Genomic DNA, 20,262 nt, shown 5'->3' on the forward strand with positions numbered 1-20,262 from the left:
TCCTGCTTCTTAGTTCTGGGCCTAGTGCATAATCTAGAGCTGCTATAAAGATTCCAGCACTAATGTTGAGTTCGAAAGGAACTACAGTAAATTGGTAACTTCTTCCGGAATAAATGAAAGCCGTATATTTCCTTGATGACTCATCCAGCTTGACTTGCCAATAAGAACTCCGCAAATCAATGCTCGTCAAATATTGGACATCCTGGAACCGTTGTATAAGTTCGTCTATGTTTTCCGGATGTGTTCTCACTGGAATTATGATTTTATTTATTTCTCTGGCGTCGAGTACCAGTCTCACAGTCCCATTTGCTTTTGGCACGACCAACAATGGGGAGCAGTATGGGCTTGTAGAGGGTTCGATCAAACCCCATTTCAACATGCGATCTATTTCTTTTTGAACTTGAGCCTTTAACCTCCAGGGAACAGGATAGAAAGTTCTACAATACGTTTCGTGCGGCTTAACGTAGAGATGGCTTATGTATCCCTTAATAACTCCTGGCCTTTCATCACACAAGTTTTTATACGCTAATAATAATTCATTGAGCTGCTTCTTCTGATCTTCAATAATGCAGTCGGATTCATTTAACTTCTCATACACTAATTGACCGAAATCTCCTTTGACTTGGAATTCATTAATTACGTGCTGTTTAGAATTTTGTGCCGTCCTGATTACTTGCACACTGATCCCACTATTATATTTTCTGGTAAGGCTTTCTTTTTTCAACAAGTCCAACTCAATTTCTTGTTTATTTACATTTAACCAAATTTTTCCTGTTTTAAAATCTATTCTGCATCCGTATTGACGTAGGCTGACGACTCCGATAATGCAATCTACCACCAAATTTTTCACAACAAGGAATGTGCTTAATATTGCTACATTTCCGACTTCTACACTAAGTAGTGACTGCACTTTTACATTAGCCGATCGAGCCCCAACGGCGCCTATTATTCTGCAATTTTGAACTGGAAAAATTGGTACTCGTCTTATATTTCTGATCTTGTTGAATAGAGCCTCCGAAATAACATTTGTGGTTGCAGCTGTGTGTAAAACCGCCACTATAGGTACAGTCTCCAAAATGACTTGCACTTCGGCTACTGCCACCTGTTCCTTATCCTCATCTTGGGGTTCTAAGTCCTCGGTCAATTCATCTGCCAGTAATCGTCCATCATTATACGTTAGCATAGGTACACATATCCTGTTGCCCCTCAACCAATTGTTGACCGCTCCTCCGGGGCACGAGTGGGTCCTTACAAGTTTGTTGGATTTAGATTTGCCTGCTGGTTGACATCGTCCGTCACTTCGGTAATTACCGGTTGATTCGCAGATGTCCGTCCCCACTGATGTTGGTTATTTGAGTTCATTCCCCCGGTTGATTCCACTTTCTATTACTGTTATTATTCCAGGCTTGAGATCTGAAATTCCTTTCGTTCCCCCACACGGGATTGTATCTTTTCCCATTCCTGTTGTTCCTTGGATAGCCCCTCGCAAGACTATTGCCGGTATTACTATTGAGATTTTGAGGGGTTTCTCCACTATTCAACGATCTCTGTGCATTCCCTTGCCTATCTTTTGGCGGAGGTTCTATCTCCCTATATTGGAATCTGTTATTACGGGCTTTATGGTTGTTCTCTTCGATAATATCTATATGGTCTAACGTCGTGAGGAACGACTCCAAGTCTTTATCGTTGCCGTAAATCAATTGATTCCGGATGCTGGTTGGTAGTCTTGCCTTAAGTATGTTTATTATATCTGGCAAGGGCATAGGTCTGTCCCAATACCTTGTTTTATTTATATATTTTTCAAAATACTTCCTAAGGCTTCCTTTTGAAAAGGAGAAAGGCTCTGGGTAAAGCACCTCCTGCGTCAGGCGTTCCTGTACTCCTTCTGACCAGAACTTTGCTAAAAACGCCTTCTCAAAATTGTCATATGTCGAGCAAACAGAAGTCATGTCCGAAGCCCAGATCGCCCCCGAACCTTGTATATATCCTGTGACGAAACTGATCTTCTGCCACTCCGACCAATTTCTGGATAGTACTCCTCTGAAACTTCGAATAAAAACAATTGGATGGACCCCCCTTTTGTCAGTGTTAAAAATCTGGAATTGCCGATGCTTTATCATTTTTTCTTCGGCATGGCAAAGGCTTTCGTAATCTCCGTTAGATAAGACTTCACGCGAACACCTAGCTCGTAGCAATTTAATGTTTGAGTTACTTGCACAAGTCGGTATCGTGTGCGAATGTGCAGTAACTGGCTCTATAGTCGGTGCCAACTTCTGCTGCTGGCCTGTATTCATTTGTTCTGAGCCTTGTTGTAAAACGCGCATCGACTCTTCTATCGTTTGTTTCCAATGCTCTAAATCAGCACCTAACTGCTGTCGCACTTCCTCAAGTCCTTTCGCAAACAAATTCTCTTCCTGTTTGCCAGATAGACTCTGGAATGCTGCCTTAACATTTTGCTCAACGTTTTCACACATTAGCCTTTTATTTTCTAATGTGATTTCGGATAATTTACCCGTTAATACATTAATTTGGTGGTCTATAACGTCTTGACACTCTGTCAGATGTTCAACACTTTCTTTTAGGTTAGTCTACGTACGTGCCAATTCAGGAAGTTGCGCAATTGCACATGACATGGCATCTTGCTTTTGTACTAATTGCGGAACCATTTCCACCTGTTCCCGTAGAGTATCTATCTTAATAGCCACATAATCCTTCATTTCTACACGTACGCGGTGAGTAGATTCCTCACATTGAGCTTTCACCAATTCTATTTGTGCGGTTAACTTTCGTTCCGTCTCTTCGGCCTGATCTTTAAGTTCCTTGGTCTTCGCTTCTATCCGCTGCTCTAATTCGGAAAAACTGTCTTGTAACTGCTGCTTAATCTCAGTTTTCAAATTTTCCTGTCCTTCCGTAACTGAGGCTAATTTCGCGTTCAAATCATTTTGCCCTTCAGTAACTGAGGCTAATTTTGTATCCAAATCATTTTGCCCTTCAGTAACTGAGGCTAATTTCGCGTTCAAATCATTTTGCCCCTCAGTTACTGAGGCTAATTTCGAGTTCATGTCGGTTTTCAAATTTTCCTGCCCTTCAGTAACTGAGGCTAATTTTGTATTCATATTATTCATGCTCTCGGTTATCATGATAATGACTAATGGATCTAATTCATGTTGCGTACTTGCCGTTACATGTCCCTCCATATCTACAGGGCGTTCTACTGCGCTATCTATAGCCACCGGTTCTACAACACTTCTTACTGCATCATTATTATCAGTGCTAACAGCTGAAGGCTGTTGCGTGCTGCTCTGCTCTGCTTGACTCATCTTAAACATTGCCCTAGTTAAAACCATATAAATGTTCTACCGTCAATATATATATATCTTCCTTCTACTGTCACTATATGTAACTCCGTTCACACAAGAGTACTTCTGTGGCTAGTTTCTTACTGTACTTATACAGATAAATGCAACTGGTGCAGGCCATTCGAACTACATCTAGCATGAACACAATTAATCAATGTTCAAATATCCAATAATACTAAATAGAAAAGCGTATACTTCATCTATACTAGCAAGCTTTAATAATAAAATTATAAATCCTGCCTTTTCTCTGCGCCCAGCGTGTTTTTTTATGTTCTTATTTGTAGATCCACTTAATTTGACTGCGAGTATTTCTTCTCTTTTCCAAGCGTCAGTTAAGTTGGCTCGTCGTAGTTCACATGAAACAGAGAACAAAATTATTTTACCAACGTCCAAAAACGTGTCCTGTCACGGATTGGCCATTATAATGAATTATATAATGTTATTGGGAATGCAGCTTGCCGCTAACTTGGTGTAATGTTTTGTCTGTAAAGACGTGTATTTGTTGCCTTTGTGATTCCTTCACTCTCACACATAAATCTGTACCGTAAAGTAAGGGCCTCCTGATTTGTCTTTAGGCTGATCCGTGATAAGACAGGCAAACAATTGTACTACTGGAAGATTCTGAGTATTTTCTCTAATTTCATTCACTCTCTCTCTCTCTCTCTCTCTCTCTCTCTCTCTCTTCTATGTACGATTCTAAATATAATATTTCATTACGTGAAATCAGCCCAATAGAATCTCTGGTGGAGCCCTTCGTCTTAACATTCAGCGGCTGGCTTGCTGTAAAAGATCTTGATATCTATTATTATTGTTAAGCGCTGCATTCAGTTGGGAAAATCGATCGTTTGAACAATTCGTTCCTTTTACGACAGATTTTAAATTTCAGATGTGTCCGAAGCCTTTTTGGACGATTTATTAAAGACTTGTCGATTGCAGGCTCTCTTCGTCACAGCTGAAACTTCCCCACTAATTACAGGGCCAAGGCGATCGTCAGTGATTCAGACAAAGAACTCATTCGTCATTCACTCTAGAATAAAAGGGTCACAAACCTTATTTCTGAGGAAAATTGTATACTCAATCCATCTCCATTACATGTTCCGTTTTCTGTTGATTCCAAGTCTTACTTAATTGGCATTTTCAGTTTTTCTCTCTCTTCAAATAACCCGCTAGCGGCACAAACGTTAATAGCTCGCTTTAGCAAGAAGAAGAGCAAATATGTCTCTTTTAGAAACCCGACAATCTTCCAACAGATACTTCCGAAGCTGTCCTCCTTATCCCTCTATAATAACCATGGAGAATATATATATGTCTCTCTGTTATTCCAAAGAATAAACGTAATGGAAAATACCTTGGCGTCGACGAGCTGTCGGCGCATATATTACTAGAAAATCCGATCATATGCTTTTCAAAAGCGAATAAATGTGGATGATTTGATTGACCATTATTAATTATTGCGTGGTAGAGGGTAATTTTCCGTGGGGAGATTACAATGCCCCTCGCAGCGAGCCAAGTTTGTGAGCTCAATTTTGATTTACCGAACACACTTCGCGATCTATCTATTAGTGTGGATAACCTGGAAGTGATGATTGTCAGTCCTCCGACTGAAAAAGAATATTATGTTTAAGACAGACGAAGAAAAGAAATGTTGAAAACAGAAGAAATGAAGAGACAGGTACCGCGGTTGTATTGCTTTTACGTGCATCTAGGTGTTATGTTTGCTGTGCACAACCAAGGAAGATGATCTTACATGAAACTGTTATCAGGGTCTACCCACTCGGGAACTTTCTTAAGCAGGGAAACCTTGGAAAACCTCTTAAGCCTAGACCCCCAGCCTACGGTACATAGAAGATAGGAAAGCCTATAGAAGAAAAAAAAAATAATTTTGAAATAGATCTCTAAAGGAAAGACAGGGATCAATTTATATCACGATTTGGAGAAGAGTGATTTGTGCCTCTAGCAAAAAAAAAAACATTTTACAATAAATAACGTAAGTTTTCGTTTTACAATCTTGTTCCTAGGACAATATCTTGCGGTGCTAGAACTCCCCCGGGTTTTGCATGTCCCCGACGTCCACATTTGTAGTCGGTCTTCTACGCAGCCCACTTTGTAGTCGGTCTTCTACGCGGCCCACAATGGGAAGAGTAGAAGGAACAGGGATACCCGATTTCACATGCAACATTCATTCCAACAGAATTAGCAATGACCAAAAGGGAAACTCTTCCTGTAAAAGAACTGGTTAAGTTGCACCGTCCAAGATTCTCCTTTTTGAAAGCAAAATCCTTACGGCTTCATGCATCCTTTTTCTTACGACGTACTTCAAGGAATTTAGGCATTAACTAATGATGTTGCCAAAAACATCATCGTATTTACTCTCATTTGAATATTCTTTTTGACTTTGCATCCACACTTGTGCTTATAAGTCCAAAAAATTCTGACACATTTTCTATCACTGATTTGTTCTTCGTAATTTAAAGGATTCATGCAACTTACAGTAGATTTTGGATTCAAATCATCGAATAATGGAAAGTGTAGTTCATTTTATACAAAGACATAATCCATCATTTCCTTGAAAAGTCATATAATTTATCTATACTCAAAAACTTTTTATCCTAAATACATATATTTCTCCGCTTGATTGCTGTAATGTAAAAGTTATTAACATTGAGGAATGCGGATTCACTTCTTTCATTTATTCTCTGATTCATACGGCGTTCATACATGCACATATATGGAAATGGATTTTCAAACACAATTCCAAAACGAACACGAACCATTAAATAACTACTAATTCTATGAATATTACTTTCTTTAAACATTCATTAATAAATTAAAAGCTCTTAACTTCTAATTATAACACCTTTTCCTTTTAAAGTTCAACATGAATCAGTTTACCCTCGCGTTTGATGCGAGTCTCTTACAAAGCATACCTGTGTCGTCTATATCGATTCTAACTCTCGCGCCGACGTCAACTGTTTTGCGCGGGAAACTATCTTTGCGGCGTTAACCGTCACTCACGATTCACTGCCACAACACATCCCTTCACACGTTTACACATCTAAGCGTGCACTTGAGATTATATATGAACATTCACTCGGAACCTCTTTTGATTATTCAGCGTCATTTGCGGGAAACATTTCATTCTTCTTGAAGGTCAGTTAGATCCTTTATAAATCTTGATGACATTAGCAATGCTAAAGTTCGATGTTCACCCAAACCACAGGTGAAGCCTATCTCCACTATCTTCTTTGTAGCACTCGATAGTAATAGTTGGTCACTATTTCTATAATCTATGTCACTGATTAATTATTTCAGTTTAAAGTTTTCTAACACTACACACACAGTTTATTGTTATGTTTTTACGAGCGTTCATATCTGTCACTCGCAACACCATTCCTCCCTATCTTCTAATCTTCATTAAATTTTTTCAAGTCGTTATGGGAAAATAATCCATTTATTTTGCTCGATCCCGGGTATGCTAACAGATAAGCCCCAGGATTCGGAATTTGTAGGATAATGTATGGGCCAGTATATAATAACTTCCATTTCTTTATACTTCTCTTTATCAAGGATGATTTGGTATGTCTTTTGACTAGTACCTTCTCTCCGACATGGTATGTCTGTACCCTCTTGATTAATTTGTCATATTGTTGTTTTCTCTGATCAGCCTTTTTCGTCATATTTATGATGGCTTGTCTTATTTTTTCTTCCCAAGGCATCTCAGTTTCCTGAGTTTTGGGCATGTGGTCAGTCCAGAAGTTTTCCTCTTTTGCTTCGAACATCAATTCACGAGGTGTATATCCAGTTGAGGAGTGGGGCATGTTATTGCATATCTGCTCAAACTCTTCCACATAATTTGCCCACGCAGTCTGCTTATTATGGCAATACGTCCTCATAAATCGATTGAACTCTCTAAAAATTCTCTCAACCAAATTGCCTTGTGGGTGGTAAAATGATGTTAGTATGTGTTTCACACCGACTTGAGACAAAGTCTGTTTCCATCGGAGTCCCGTGAATATCTTAGCATTGTCTGTTAGGATCGCTTTAGGTGTACCAACATGTGGAAGATAATCCCTTATCAATCTTAGTACAATTACTCTAGCTGTAGCCGCCTTTATCGGGTATAGCTTCACGTATTTCGTACACACATCGAGAAATGCCAACACATATTTAACACCACCTCTTGAAGTAGGTAACGGTCCACACAGATCGCACGAAATTAATTCTTTTGGTTCTTGGACTAATATAGACCATAATGGGTGCTTAGTCCCTTTTGAATCCGGCTTTGTTTTTTGACAGATTATGCATCTCTTTAAGACCTCATGCACTCTGCGCTTTATGTTGGGAAAATAACAGTATCCACTTATCTTGTCTGCACATTTTGTCGCACCGAAATGTCCCCAGGTTAAATGAGTGAACCATACAAGTTTCTCTATTTGCGCCTCAGGTATACAAACACACCAACGGACTTTGTTTGGCCTGCCACAGCGGAAAAATAATACGCCATTCACCAGCTTGTAATAATTTGCCATCTGATCCGAAGGTTGCTGTTGTAACCTTTGAATGACACTTCCCCATTGAACATCTCTTTTCTGTAACTGGGCCATATGCGCACACAAATTGACGTAGTACGTCTTAAATGGATTTTCCTGCAGCAGCAATACAGGGAATTCTGAGTTATTGTTTACTTCAATCTCTTTAGTCAAACCCTGCGGTGACCTTGATAGAGCGTCAGCAATAATGTTTTGCTGTCCTGAGACATGCACGTTCTTAAACTGGTATTGTTGCAGAGCGAGAGTCCATCTAGCCAGTCTGGGGTGTAACAGTTTACACGTTTGTAAAAACGAGAGTCCATCTAGCCAGTCTGGGGTGTAACAGTTTACACGTTTGTAAAAACGTTAATGATTGATGATCGCAACATACGATAGTCTTTGACCCATATAGATAATAATGAAATTTTTTAAATCGCCAGACGACCGCAAGAGCCTCTAATTCTGTCGTCGTGTAAGTTCGTTCACAGTTGGACAAAACACGACTAGCAAACGCAATAGGACAGAAGGTAAGTTGTCCATTTATCTTGCGTACTTGGAAAAGGCACGCTCCAAGACCGACATTCGACGAATCTGTTGACAAGTAAAATTCTTCTTGCATGTCCGGATGGTACAAAAGCGGTGCATTTACTAATTGCTTCTTTATCTCTTCGAATGCTTCTTGACACTCTAATGTCCAGAGCCAGGGCACATCCTTCTTCAGCAAACTATTTAGAGCTGCTGCATTCATGGCCTGATTTGTTATAAACCTTCTAAAAAATGAGGCAAGACCCATAAACCCTTTTAATTGCCTCCTATTTCTGGGTGTTGGAAACTTACTACTCGCAATTAGCTTCTCCTTGGTTGGTAAAATTCCCTTTGCGTCAATTATATGCCCCAGGAACTTGATTCTGTTTACTGCAAAATGGGATTTCTGTAGGTTAGCAGTTATTCCCATGGTTTTGAACACGTCCAACACCCGACTCAGTAAGGTAATATGCTCCTCCCAAGTCTTCGATGCTGTAAGCAAATCATCAACAAACACTGTTATCCTGCTTCTTAGTTCTGGGCCTAGTGCATAATCTAGAGCTGCTATAAAGATTCCAGCACTAATGTTGAGTTCGAAAGGAACTACAGTAAATTGGTAACTTCTTCCGGAATAAATGAAAGCCGTATATTTCCTTGATGACTCATCCAGCTTGACTTGCCAATAAGAACTCCGCAAATCAATGCTCGTCAAATATTGGACATCCTGGAACCGTTGTATAAGTTCGTCTATGTTTTCCGGATGTGTTCTCACTGGAATTATGATTTTATTTATTTCTCTGGCGTCGAGTACCAGTCTCACAGTCCCATTTGCTTTTGGCACGACCAACAATGGGGAGCAGTATGGGCTTGTAGAGGGTTCGATCAAACCCCATTTCAACATGCGATCTATTTCTTTTTGAACTTGAGCCTTTAACCTCCAGGGAACAGGATAGAAAGTTCTACAATACGTTTCGTGCGGCTTAACGTAGAGATGGCTTATGTATCCCTTAATAACTCCTGGCCTTTCATCACACACGTTTTTATACGCTAATAATAATTCATTGAGCTGCTTCTTCTGATCTTCAATAATGCAGACGGATTCATTTAACTTCTCATACACTAATTGACCGAAATCTCCTTTGACTTGGAACTCATTAATTACGTGCTGTTTAGAATTTTGTGCCGTCCTGATTACTTGCACACTGATCCCACTATTATATTTTCTGGTAAGGCTTTCTTTTTTCAACAAGTCCAACTCAATTTCTTGTTTATTTACATTTAACCAAATTTTTCCTGTTTTAAAATCTATTCTGCATCCGTATTGACATAGGCTGTCGACTCCGATAATGCAATCTACCACCAAATTTTTCACAACAAGGAATGTGCTTAATATTGCTACATTTCCGACTTCTACACTAAGTAGTGACTGCACTTTTACATTAGCCGATCGAGCCCCAACGGCGCCTATTATTCTGCAATTTTGAACTGGAAAAATTGGTACTCGTCTTATATTTCTGATCTTGTTGAATAGAGCCTCCGAAATAACATTTGTGGTTGCAGCTGTGTGTAAAACCGCCACTATAGGTACAGTCTCCAAAATGACTTGCACTTCGGCTACTGCCACCTGTTCCTTATCCTCATCTTGGGGTTCTAAGTCCTCGGTCAATTCATCTGCCAGTAATCGTCCATCATTATACGTTAGCATGGGTACACATATCCTGTTGCCCCTCAACCAATTGTTGACCGCTCCTCCGGGGCACGAGTGGGTCCTTACAAGTTTGTTGGATTTAGATTTGCCTGCTGGTTGACATCGTCCGTCACTTCGGTAATTACCGGTTGATTCGCAGATGTCCGTCCCCACTGATGTTGGTTATTTGAGTTCATTCCCCCGGTTGATTCCACTTTCTATTACTGTTATTATTCCAGGCTTGAGATCTGAAATTCCTTTCGTTCCCCCACACGGGATTGTATCTTTTCCCATTCCTGTTGTTCCTTGGATAGCCCCTCGCAAGACTATTGCCGGTATTACTATTGAGATTTTGAGGGGTTTCTCCACTATTTAACGATCTCTGTGCATTCCCTTGTCTATCGTTTGGCAGAGGTTCTATCTCCCTATATTGGAATCTGTTATTACGGGCTTTATGGTTGTTCTCTTCGATAATATCTATATGGTCTAACGTCGTGAGGAACGACTCCAAGTCTTTATCGTTGCCGTAAATCAATTGATTCCGGATGCTGGTTGGTAGTCTTGCCTTAAGTATGTTTATTATATCTGGCAAGGGCATAGGTCTGTCCCAATACCTTGTTTTATTTATATATTTTTCAAATTACTTCCTAAGGCTTCCTTTTGAAAAGGAGAAAGGCTCTGGGTAAAGCACCTCCTGCGTCAGGCGTTCCTGTACTCCTTCTGACCAGAACTTTGCTAAAAACGCCTTCTCAAAATTGTCATATGTCGAGCAAACAGAAGTCATGTCCGAAGCCCAGATCGCCCCCGAACCTTGTATATATCCTGTGACGAAACTGATCTTCTGCCACTCCGACCAATTTCTGGATAGTACTCCTCTGAAACTTCGAATAAAAACAATTGGATGGACCCCCCTTTTGTCAGTGTTAAAAATCTGGAATTGCCGATGCTTTATCATTTTTTCTTCGGCATGGCAAATGCTTTCGTAATCTCCGTTAGATAAGACTTCACGCGAACACCTAGCTCGTGGCAATTTAATGTTTGAGTTACTTGCACAAGTCGGTATCGTGTGCGAATGTGCAGTAACTGGCTCTATAGTCGGTGCCAACTTCTGCTGCTGGCCTGTTTCATTTGTTCTGAGCCTTGTTGTAAAACGCGCATCGACTCTTCTATCGTTTGTTTCCAATGCTCTAAATCAGCACCTAACTGCTGTCGCACTTCCTCAAGTCCTTTCGCAAACAAATTCTCTTCCTGTTTGCCAGATAGACTCTGGAATGCTGCCTTAACATTTTGCTCAACGTTTTCACACATTAGCCTTTTATTTTCTAATATGATTTCGGATAATTTACCCGTTAATACATTAATTTGGTGGTCTATAACGTCTTGACGCTCTGTCAGATGTTCAACACTTTCTTTTAGGTTAGTCTGCGTACGTGCCAATTCAGGAAGTTGCGCAATTGCACATGACATGGCATCTTGCTTTTGTACTAATTGCGGAACCATTTCCACCTGTTCCCGTACAGTATCTATCTTAATAGCCACATAATCCTTCATTTCTACACGTACGCGGTGAGTAGATTCCTCACATTGAGCTTTCACCAATTCTATTTGTGCGGTTAATTTTCGTTCCGTCTCTTCGGCCTGATCTTTAAGTTCCTTGGTCTTCGCTTCTATCCGCTGCTCTAATTCGGAAAAACTGTCTTGTAACTGCTGCTTAATCTGTTTTCAAATTTTCCTGTCCTTCCGTAACTGAGGCTAATTTCGCGTTCAAATCATTTTGACCTTCAGTAACTGAGGCTAATTTTGTATCCAAATCATTTTGCCCTTCAGTAACTGAGGCTAATTTCGCGTTCAAATCATTTTGCCCCTCAGTTACTGAGGCTAATTTCGCGTTCATGTCGTTTTTCAAATTTTCCTGCCCTTCAGTAACTGAGGCTAATTTTGTATTCATATTATTCATGCTCTCGGTTATCATGATAATGACTAATGGATCTAATCCATGTTGCGTACTTGCCGTTACATGTCCCTCCGTATCTACAGGGCGTTCTATTGCGCTATCTATAGCCATCGGTTCTACAACACTTCTTACTGCATCATTATTATCAGTGCTAACAGCTGAAGGCTGTTGCGTGCTGCTCTGCTCTGCTTGACTCATCTTAGACATTGCCCTAGTTAAAACCATATAAATGTTCTACCGTCAATATATATATATCTTCCTTCTACTGTCACTATATGTAACTCCGTTCACACAAGAGTACTTTTGTGGCTAGTTTCTTACTGTACTTATACAGATAAATGCAACTGGTGCAGGTCATTCGAACTACATCTAGCATGAACACAATTAATCAATGTTCAAATATCAAATAATACTAAATAGAAAAGCGTATACTTCATCTATACTAGCAAGCCTTAATAATAAAATTATAAATCCTGCCTTTTCTCAACGTGTTGTTTTATGTTCTTATTTGTAGATCCACTTAATTTGACTGCGAGTATTTCTTCTCTTTTCCAAGCGTCAGTTAAGTTGGCTCGTCGTAGTTCACATGAAACAGAGAACAAAATTATTTTACCAACGTCCAAAAACGTGTCCTGTCACGGATTGGCCATTATAATGAATTATATAATGTTATTGGGAATGCAGCTTGCCGCTAACTTGGTGTAATGTTTTGTCTGTAAAGACGTGTATTTGTTGCCTTTATGATTCCTTCACTCTCACACATAAATCTGTACCGTAAAGTAAGGGCCTCCTGTTTTGTCTTTAGGCTGATCCGTGATAAGACAGGCAAACAATTATACTACTGGAAGATTCTGAGTATTTTCTCTAATTTCATTCACTCTCTCTCTCTCTCTCTCTCTCTCTCTCTTCTATGTACGATTTTAAATATAATATTTCATTACGTGAAATCAGCCCAATAGAATCTCTGGTGGAGCCCTTCGTCTTAACATTCAGCGGCTGGCTTGCTGTAAAAGATCTTGATATCTATTATTATTGTTAAGCGCTGCATTCAGTTGGGAAAATCGATCGTTTGAACAATTCGTTCCTTTTACGACAGATTTTGAATTTCAGATGTGTCCGAAGCCTTTTTGGACGATTTTATAAAGACTTGTCGATTGCAGGCTCTCTTCGTCACAGCTGAAACTTCCCCACTAATTACAGGGCCAAGGCGATCGTCAGTGATTCAGACAAAGAACTCATTCGTCATTCACTCTAGAATAAAAGGGTCACAAACCTTATTTCTGAGGAAAATTGTATACTCAATCCATCTCCATTACATGTTCCGTTTTCTGTTAATTCCAAGTCTTACTTAATTTGCATTTTCAGTTTTTCTCTCTCTTCAAATAACCCGCTAGTGGCACAAACGTTAATAGCTCGCTTTAGCAAGAAGAAGAGCAAATATGTCTCTTTTAGAAACCCGACAATCTTCCAACAGATACTTCCGAAGCTGTCCTCCTTATCCCTCTATAATAACCATGGAGAATACATATACGTCTCTCTGTTATTCCAAAGAATAAACGTAATGGAAAATACCTTGGCGTCGACGAGCTGTCGGCGCATATATTACTAGAAAATCCGATCATATGCTTTTCAAAAGCGAATAAATGTGGATGATTTGATTGACCATTATTAATTATTGCGTGGTAGAGGGTAATTTTCCGTGGGGAGATTACAAGTTCTAGAATCATTCAAAGGGAGTATACATTCTGTATCTCAGAAGTACCCGGATCATGCTATATTAGTCGGAGGCGACTTCAACCTACCTATTATAGACTGGGATGTCTATGGATTCATTACAGGTGGAACAGACAAGCTGTCTTGTGAATTACTTTTGAACACATTATCCGAATACTGTCTTGAGCAGCTAAATCGACAGCCAACGCATAATGAAAATATTTTAGATCTGTTAGCCACGAACAGACCAGACCTCATCGACAGTGTCAGAGTTGAGGCAGGGATTAGTGATCCTGAAGTTGTCATTAAGTCTATAGTTACGAAAGTTAAAAAGTCGGTCAAGAAGGCTAGGAGAGTATTCTTACTAGAAAGAGCAGATAAGCAGTTGTTAGCATCCCACGTAGTAAATGAATCGACTTTATTTACTTCCGGTACGATGGACGTGGAAGAATTATAGACAAATTTTAAACACGTTGTAAATCACGCATTGGACAAGTATGTGCCGAAAAAGTGGGTTACAGACGGAAAAGACCCACCGTGGTTTAACAGCACAATTCGGAGAATGCTCAGGAACCAAAGGCAGTTGCACTCGCGGTACAAGAAAGATCGGTAGAATGAGAACAGGCAAAAGTTAGTAGAGATCCGTGCTGCTGTAAAAAGAGCGATGTGCGAAGCATTCAACCACTACCACCGTCATACCTTAGCAAAAGATCTATCTGAAAAGCCAGGGAAATTCTGGTCTTTACGTAAAATCGGTAAGCGGGTCGAAGGCTTCCATCCAGTCACTCACTGATCAGTCTGGCCTGGCAATGGAAGACAGCAAAACGAAAGCTGAAATTTTAAATTTAGCATTTGAGAAATCTTTCACGCACGAGGATCGTACAAACATACCGCCGTTTGAGTCTTGTACAGATTCCCGTATGGAGGACATAGTGATAGACAACCCTGGGGTTGTGAAGCAGCTGAATGGGTTGAAGATAAATAAATCGCTGGGTCCTGATGGGATCCCAATTCGGTTTTACAGAGAGTACTCTACTGCATTGGCTCCTTACTTAGCTTGCATTTATCGCGAATCTCTTGCCCAACGTAAAGTCCCGAGCGACTGGAAAAAAGCGCAGGTGACGCCTGTATATGAGAAGGGTAGAAGGACGGATCCTCAATATTACAGACCAATATCCTTAACATCGGTTTGTTGCAGGATTCTCGAACATATTCTCAGTTCGAATATAATGAATTTCCTTGAGAGAGAGATGTTGCTGTCCGTGCATCAGCACGGCTTTAGAAAGCATCGCTCCTACGAAACCCAACTCGCCCTTTTTTCACATTATATCTCGCGAACCATGGATGAAGGGTATCACACGGATGCCAGATTCCTTGACTTCTGGAAAGCGTTTGACTCGGTGCCCCACTGCAGACTCCTAAGGTAGGAGCATATGGGATTGGTTCCCAAGTATGTGAGTGGCTCGAAGACTTCTTAAGTAATAGAAGCCAGTATGTTGTCCTCGATGGTGAGTGTTCTTCGGAGGTGAGGGTATCATCTGGAGTGCCCCAGGGAAGTGTGCTAGGTCCGCTGTTGTTTTCTATCTACATAAATGATCTTTTGGATAGGGTGGATAGCAATGTGCGGCTGTTTGCTGATGATGCTATGGTGTACGGGAAGGCGTCGTCGTTGAGTGACTGTAGAAGGATACAAGATGACTTGGACAGGATTTGTGATTGGTGTAAAGAATGGCAGTTAACTCTAAATATAGATAAATGTAAATTAATGCAGATGAATAGGAAAAAGAATCCTGTAATGTTTGAATACTCCATTAGTAGTGTAGCGCTTGGCACAGTCACGTCGATTAAATATTTGGGCGTAACATTGCAGAGCGATATGAAGTGGGAGAAGCATGTAATGGCAGTTGTGGGGAAGGCGGATAGTCGTCTTCGGTTCATTGGTAGAATTTTGGGAAGATTGATCTGTAAAGGAGATCGCTCATAAAACTCTAGTACGACCTATTCTTGAGTACTGCTCGAGCGTTTGGGATCCCTATCAGGTCGGATTGAGGGAGGACATAGAAGCAATTCAGAGGCGGGCTGCTAGATTTGTTACTGGTAGGTTTGATCATCACGCGAATGTTACGGAAATGTTCAGGAGTTCAGGTGGGAGTCTCTAGAGGAAAGGAGGCGTTCTTTTCGTGAATCGCTACTGAGGAAATTTAGAGAACCAGCATTTGAGGCTGACTGCAGTACAATTTTACTGCCTCCAACTTACATTTCGCGGAAAGGACCCAAAGATAAGAGAGATTAGGGCTCGTACAGAGGCATATAGGCAGTCATTTTTCCCTCGTTCTGTTTGGGAGTGGTACAGGGAGCGAAGATGCTAGTTGTGGTACGAGGTACCCTCCGCTACGCACCGTATGATGGATTGCGGGGTATGTATGTAGATGTAGATACTAGACAGGTGTTTTATGGTCAAATGCAATAACGTGTTCTGCAGGCTTAACTAATTTCTCTACTTTTAAACACGAATTTCTCTCGGTACTGTGGTCCAGTCCCTGTAGGTGTAAAGTTATGGTCTCTTCTACACCTGTTTTAAACAATTAATTCTGTTTCGCGACACAAACTTCTCTGTCATTCAGCATCCACTGTCGTTTTCTCGTTCACTATCGTTTACAGTTGTAATGCGGCCATAATTCGAAACTTTGTCACATTAAAACCATGGGTACCATCCGTACTTGAATCCGAGACAAGTGCCATTTATGGCCAAGTGCTCTATAGAGCCGCTCTTACAGTTTTACTACCACAAGTACCTTGTGGGACTAGCCCTACTCTTAGAAAGGTTACTGTGGAGAAACGGCTAGCCACAGTCTGCGGTATTGTTTGCAGAATGAATTTTCACTCTTTAGCGGAGTGTTCGCTGATTTGAAACTTTTGTGAACTGTCCAGTCCTGGTTGGAGTCCTGCTCCAGCACAGTTTTAATCTGGCAGAAAACTTCAAATCAGCGTACACTCAGCTGTAGAGTAAACATTCATTCTCACCCTTACAAATTTTTCTGCAGTTTTTCTAGGTTTTTTCAAGTTATTTGTGTTTTAGTTTTATGTTTTACTTATAGAATTATGTTTGACATTTCTTTGTTGACAAGCTGAATTGATTAACCAAGTGTTTACAGAGGTCCCTTCTTTCTTATATTGCACCACAATTTTATCTGAATTTTACTAACGTATCATTGTAAATTTAATTTATTTTACCTGTGATACCATACTACAGAAGAGAAGTTCCTTATGTGGTAAGTTGTTTCGTTCCAGGAACTAAATAACCAATGTATATCACGTTTGGTGGGTTAAGAAGCAGAGATGCAAATCGGTTTATGACAAAGATCCCTTCATAAAAATTCACAACATAATGATATCCTTAATGAAATTTCAGTCACTTGATGTTATGCTGAGAAAAAGAGTAACATAGATCTTTGGATTTATTTGCAGGAGAAGCTGTATATGTCAACCATCGTATGGACTGCAAATATAGAACCACCAACAGAGAGCGCTTTCCTGACGGAATCTCCCATTTCAATTTTGAACGAAGGCCGTTTTGCGAAAGTGCCTCTCATGATCGGTGTCACTTCTGCTGAACTTGGTGAGTGTGAAATGATTATGCATTAGTACAAATGGAGCACATGCACAAAATTTACTTCCTCAAGTGAGCGCTTACTGAATCTAACTCTTCTTTCTTCAGGTTTCAGCATCCTCAGCCAGTCAGAGGTGATCACCAACCTGAACGAAAAATTTGAGCAAGTCGTGGGCCCCTGTCTTCACCTACCGACAACCGAAGAGCAGACAGAAGCTGCCTTGAGAATTAGAAATTTTTATTTTGTCAACGAAACTATCTCTGCAGAAAATCCAGAGCCATTAGTGCAGGTGAGTCAATACTTAAGTGATCTTTTTCTACTGTGCGATAGCTGTAACAAAAGGATGACACGAAAATTAACGATCTGGTTGTAGAAAACCTGAGAGGTTGGTTGTCTTTTTAAATGCTACTATACGGGTACCCAGCTTTATAGGAATGATGTTCAGACCGTGTGCTGCGCGGTTTGCGCTGTTAGTGGTGTTAGTGTCGTGACTCTCTGTCAGTCGGCGGTACGGATACGGCGACGCAGGACTGAAACACGAGCATCAGCGTCCATTACAAGCGCAGACCTTTGACACGAGTCTGAGCAAGGTCAACAGGGCTTTAATCGTAAAGCTGTTCGCAACAGCGCTGCTGCTCTTAGCGAGTATCAAGCACTAAGTTTGAGGCATTAAAGGAATGCAAAGGGGTGCTTTTTGTGCACCACAGCTGAAGAACATGATCGCAAAATTCGAATAACTGGCTACCTGGGAATTGTTCATGAGAGAGGCCGACGGAGAATTGCGCCACAAATTGATGAAAAAGTTACTGCTGCCAGGGCTGAGAATGGTAAACGCAATGTGCGATCTTCAAGCAGCTGAACTTTCCACGCTCCACCATTCCCGGGCAGCAGTAGAGCAAAGTCTAGTGCGGTTCCAGGTTGTAATTGATGCAGATGGTCGTCACACTGAGCAGCGTGTGTAGCCTTAAACGTAGACGCGGTGAAACACGCACCCAGTAAGAAAGAATAAAAGGGTGAGGGGATGTGGAGGGTCGGGGAGGAAGGGGGGGGGGCAGAAGTTGTGTGGTACTTCATCTTGTGGCTGTTATACTTGGAAACAGTGGTCACAGAGTTGGAAGCACTGAGCTCTACAGGAGCAATACAATAAAAGACGTAGATTATTAAAACATTTGTTTCTTAAATAAGACAAGGCACCAAGATGGCTAATTGCAGTGAACGGCACAAACAGAGCTCTTGCTTTAGGAAGAACAGTTTCAATTAAATGGGTTTCACGAGTATCTTTCACTGCAATAAGTTCTAGACAATTTTTCTTTTCGAAAAATTGAAGGCTTCTAATTCCAAAGAGTCGTGTCAGTGTTAACTGCATGTACCCTTGTTAATTATTTTGTTACAATTCGGGATCACAAAGTTCATGACTGACCAGTGATACAGTTAATTAATTGATAGAAAACCTCATAGCCTTGAGTACGCAACTGTGACTCTCAATAAAACAGTTAGGTTAAATACTTAAAGCAAGTAACACAGCCTCAAGCAAGCTTCCATCATTAACTACCAGCTAATACGCAAATATACTTTGACCGACGGTAGTCGTAACTTACCATGCGAAGAACAATTAGTTTAAAAACTTAAAAGCAAAATAACACATCATTAACAAAGTGACCATTACTGCCCAGCAGCAAATTTACTTACTATACGAGACGTGATTTACTAAAAGAACCCCAAAGAACAACTGGCGATATGAGTATATGAAGAAGCACATATTTCATAAGCACAGACGGCCGTAACTGACGAGTAAAAGAAACAATTCGATTAAATATTTAAAACAAATAGCACTGCATCAAAGAAGAACCGATTATTGCCCAGCAGCTAACTTACTGACGCAATGACAGGTGTTATACGGAGAGAACGCCCAAGAACAACTGATAATATGAGTTATGAATAATCAAATACTGTTCAAACACCAGCGGGCCTAACTGACCAGTATAAGAACAATTAAATCCAATCTTACAAGAAATGTAACCTAGTATGAGCCAAGCGGTATACATACGTGGCACGCCAAACTTTCAGTAAGCTTACAAACAGTGAAAGCCGATGTTTTAGGCCCCATTTTCCAGTTGCAGATGGCTCCCCATGCTGTAGGTAATTCACAGAGAGCATAGAAAAAAAGATTCTGCGTAATTTACATTGCTCATCTGCCACAAGCCAACCTTAACGAACGCCACTGTGTACACAACTGCGTGTAACATAGACACTCCGAGTCACATCAGTATCTTCCAAAATTTCGATACTAACTCACACGTGGGAAAACAGAGCACACGCTCGTCTTCGAGGGAACTCCCCTTCACAACCCAAAGCAGATGTAAGTCTTAAACACGGAGCAAGGTTACGACGATCTTGGAGACAGTCAAAGAACTTCTTTGTAAAGTTCGGGAATGCTCACTCTAGTTCCACAGGCAAGGAGTATTCCAAACCAGAGATCAGACCTTATCACAACGCGGTGCGACAACCAAAAGCCCCACGCCGACAGACTTCCTCGTCTGCAGCATAGGTCTTCCGCTGACAGCGGCCACCCATCTCTCCTCGCGCTGTCCTCCTACGACCGTGTACACAACACCAATTTCCGAAGCTAGCCACCCGCAGCGTGCCCGAGGTTCACTACAGCCGCCTACCTCTGTCCATCACGTCTGACTTCAGACTTTATACTTACTGTTTGCGAGTCGTACCCTTTTTCCTGGAGCCACGTATCAATATATTTGCTTGTCTCAATCAACACCGGGCAGAATCGATGGGCACTCACCACATGGTACGCAGTTAACAAGTGTTACCCTCTACTGTGGAAACAGAAATGTTTCCGTTCAACGATTTATTCGTTATTTCTCTTCCG

At 40.8% G+C, this 20,262-nt stretch overlaps 1 protein-coding gene across 1 annotated transcript in view; it reads left to right on the forward strand.

Annotated features, from left to right (window-relative positions):
* The window catches only part of LOC124607302 (para-nitrobenzyl esterase-like), a 72,252-nt gene that overhangs the window by 31,503 nt on the left and 20,487 nt on the right, over nt 1-20,262 (forward strand). Inside the window, exons 6-7 of the mRNA XM_047139596.1 lie at nt 17,236-17,386; nt 17,486-17,667. Coding sequence (XP_046995552.1) covers nt 17,236-17,386; nt 17,486-17,667 — 333 coding nt within the window. The remainder of the gene's footprint in view (nt 1-17,235; nt 17,387-17,485; nt 17,668-20,262) is intronic.

Source organism: Schistocerca americana, chromosome 3 (genome assembly GCF_021461395.2).
Source record: "Schistocerca americana isolate TAMUIC-IGC-003095 chromosome 3, iqSchAmer2.1, whole genome shotgun sequence".
Taxonomy (NCBI): Eukaryota; Metazoa; Arthropoda; class Insecta; order Orthoptera; family Acrididae; genus Schistocerca; species Schistocerca americana.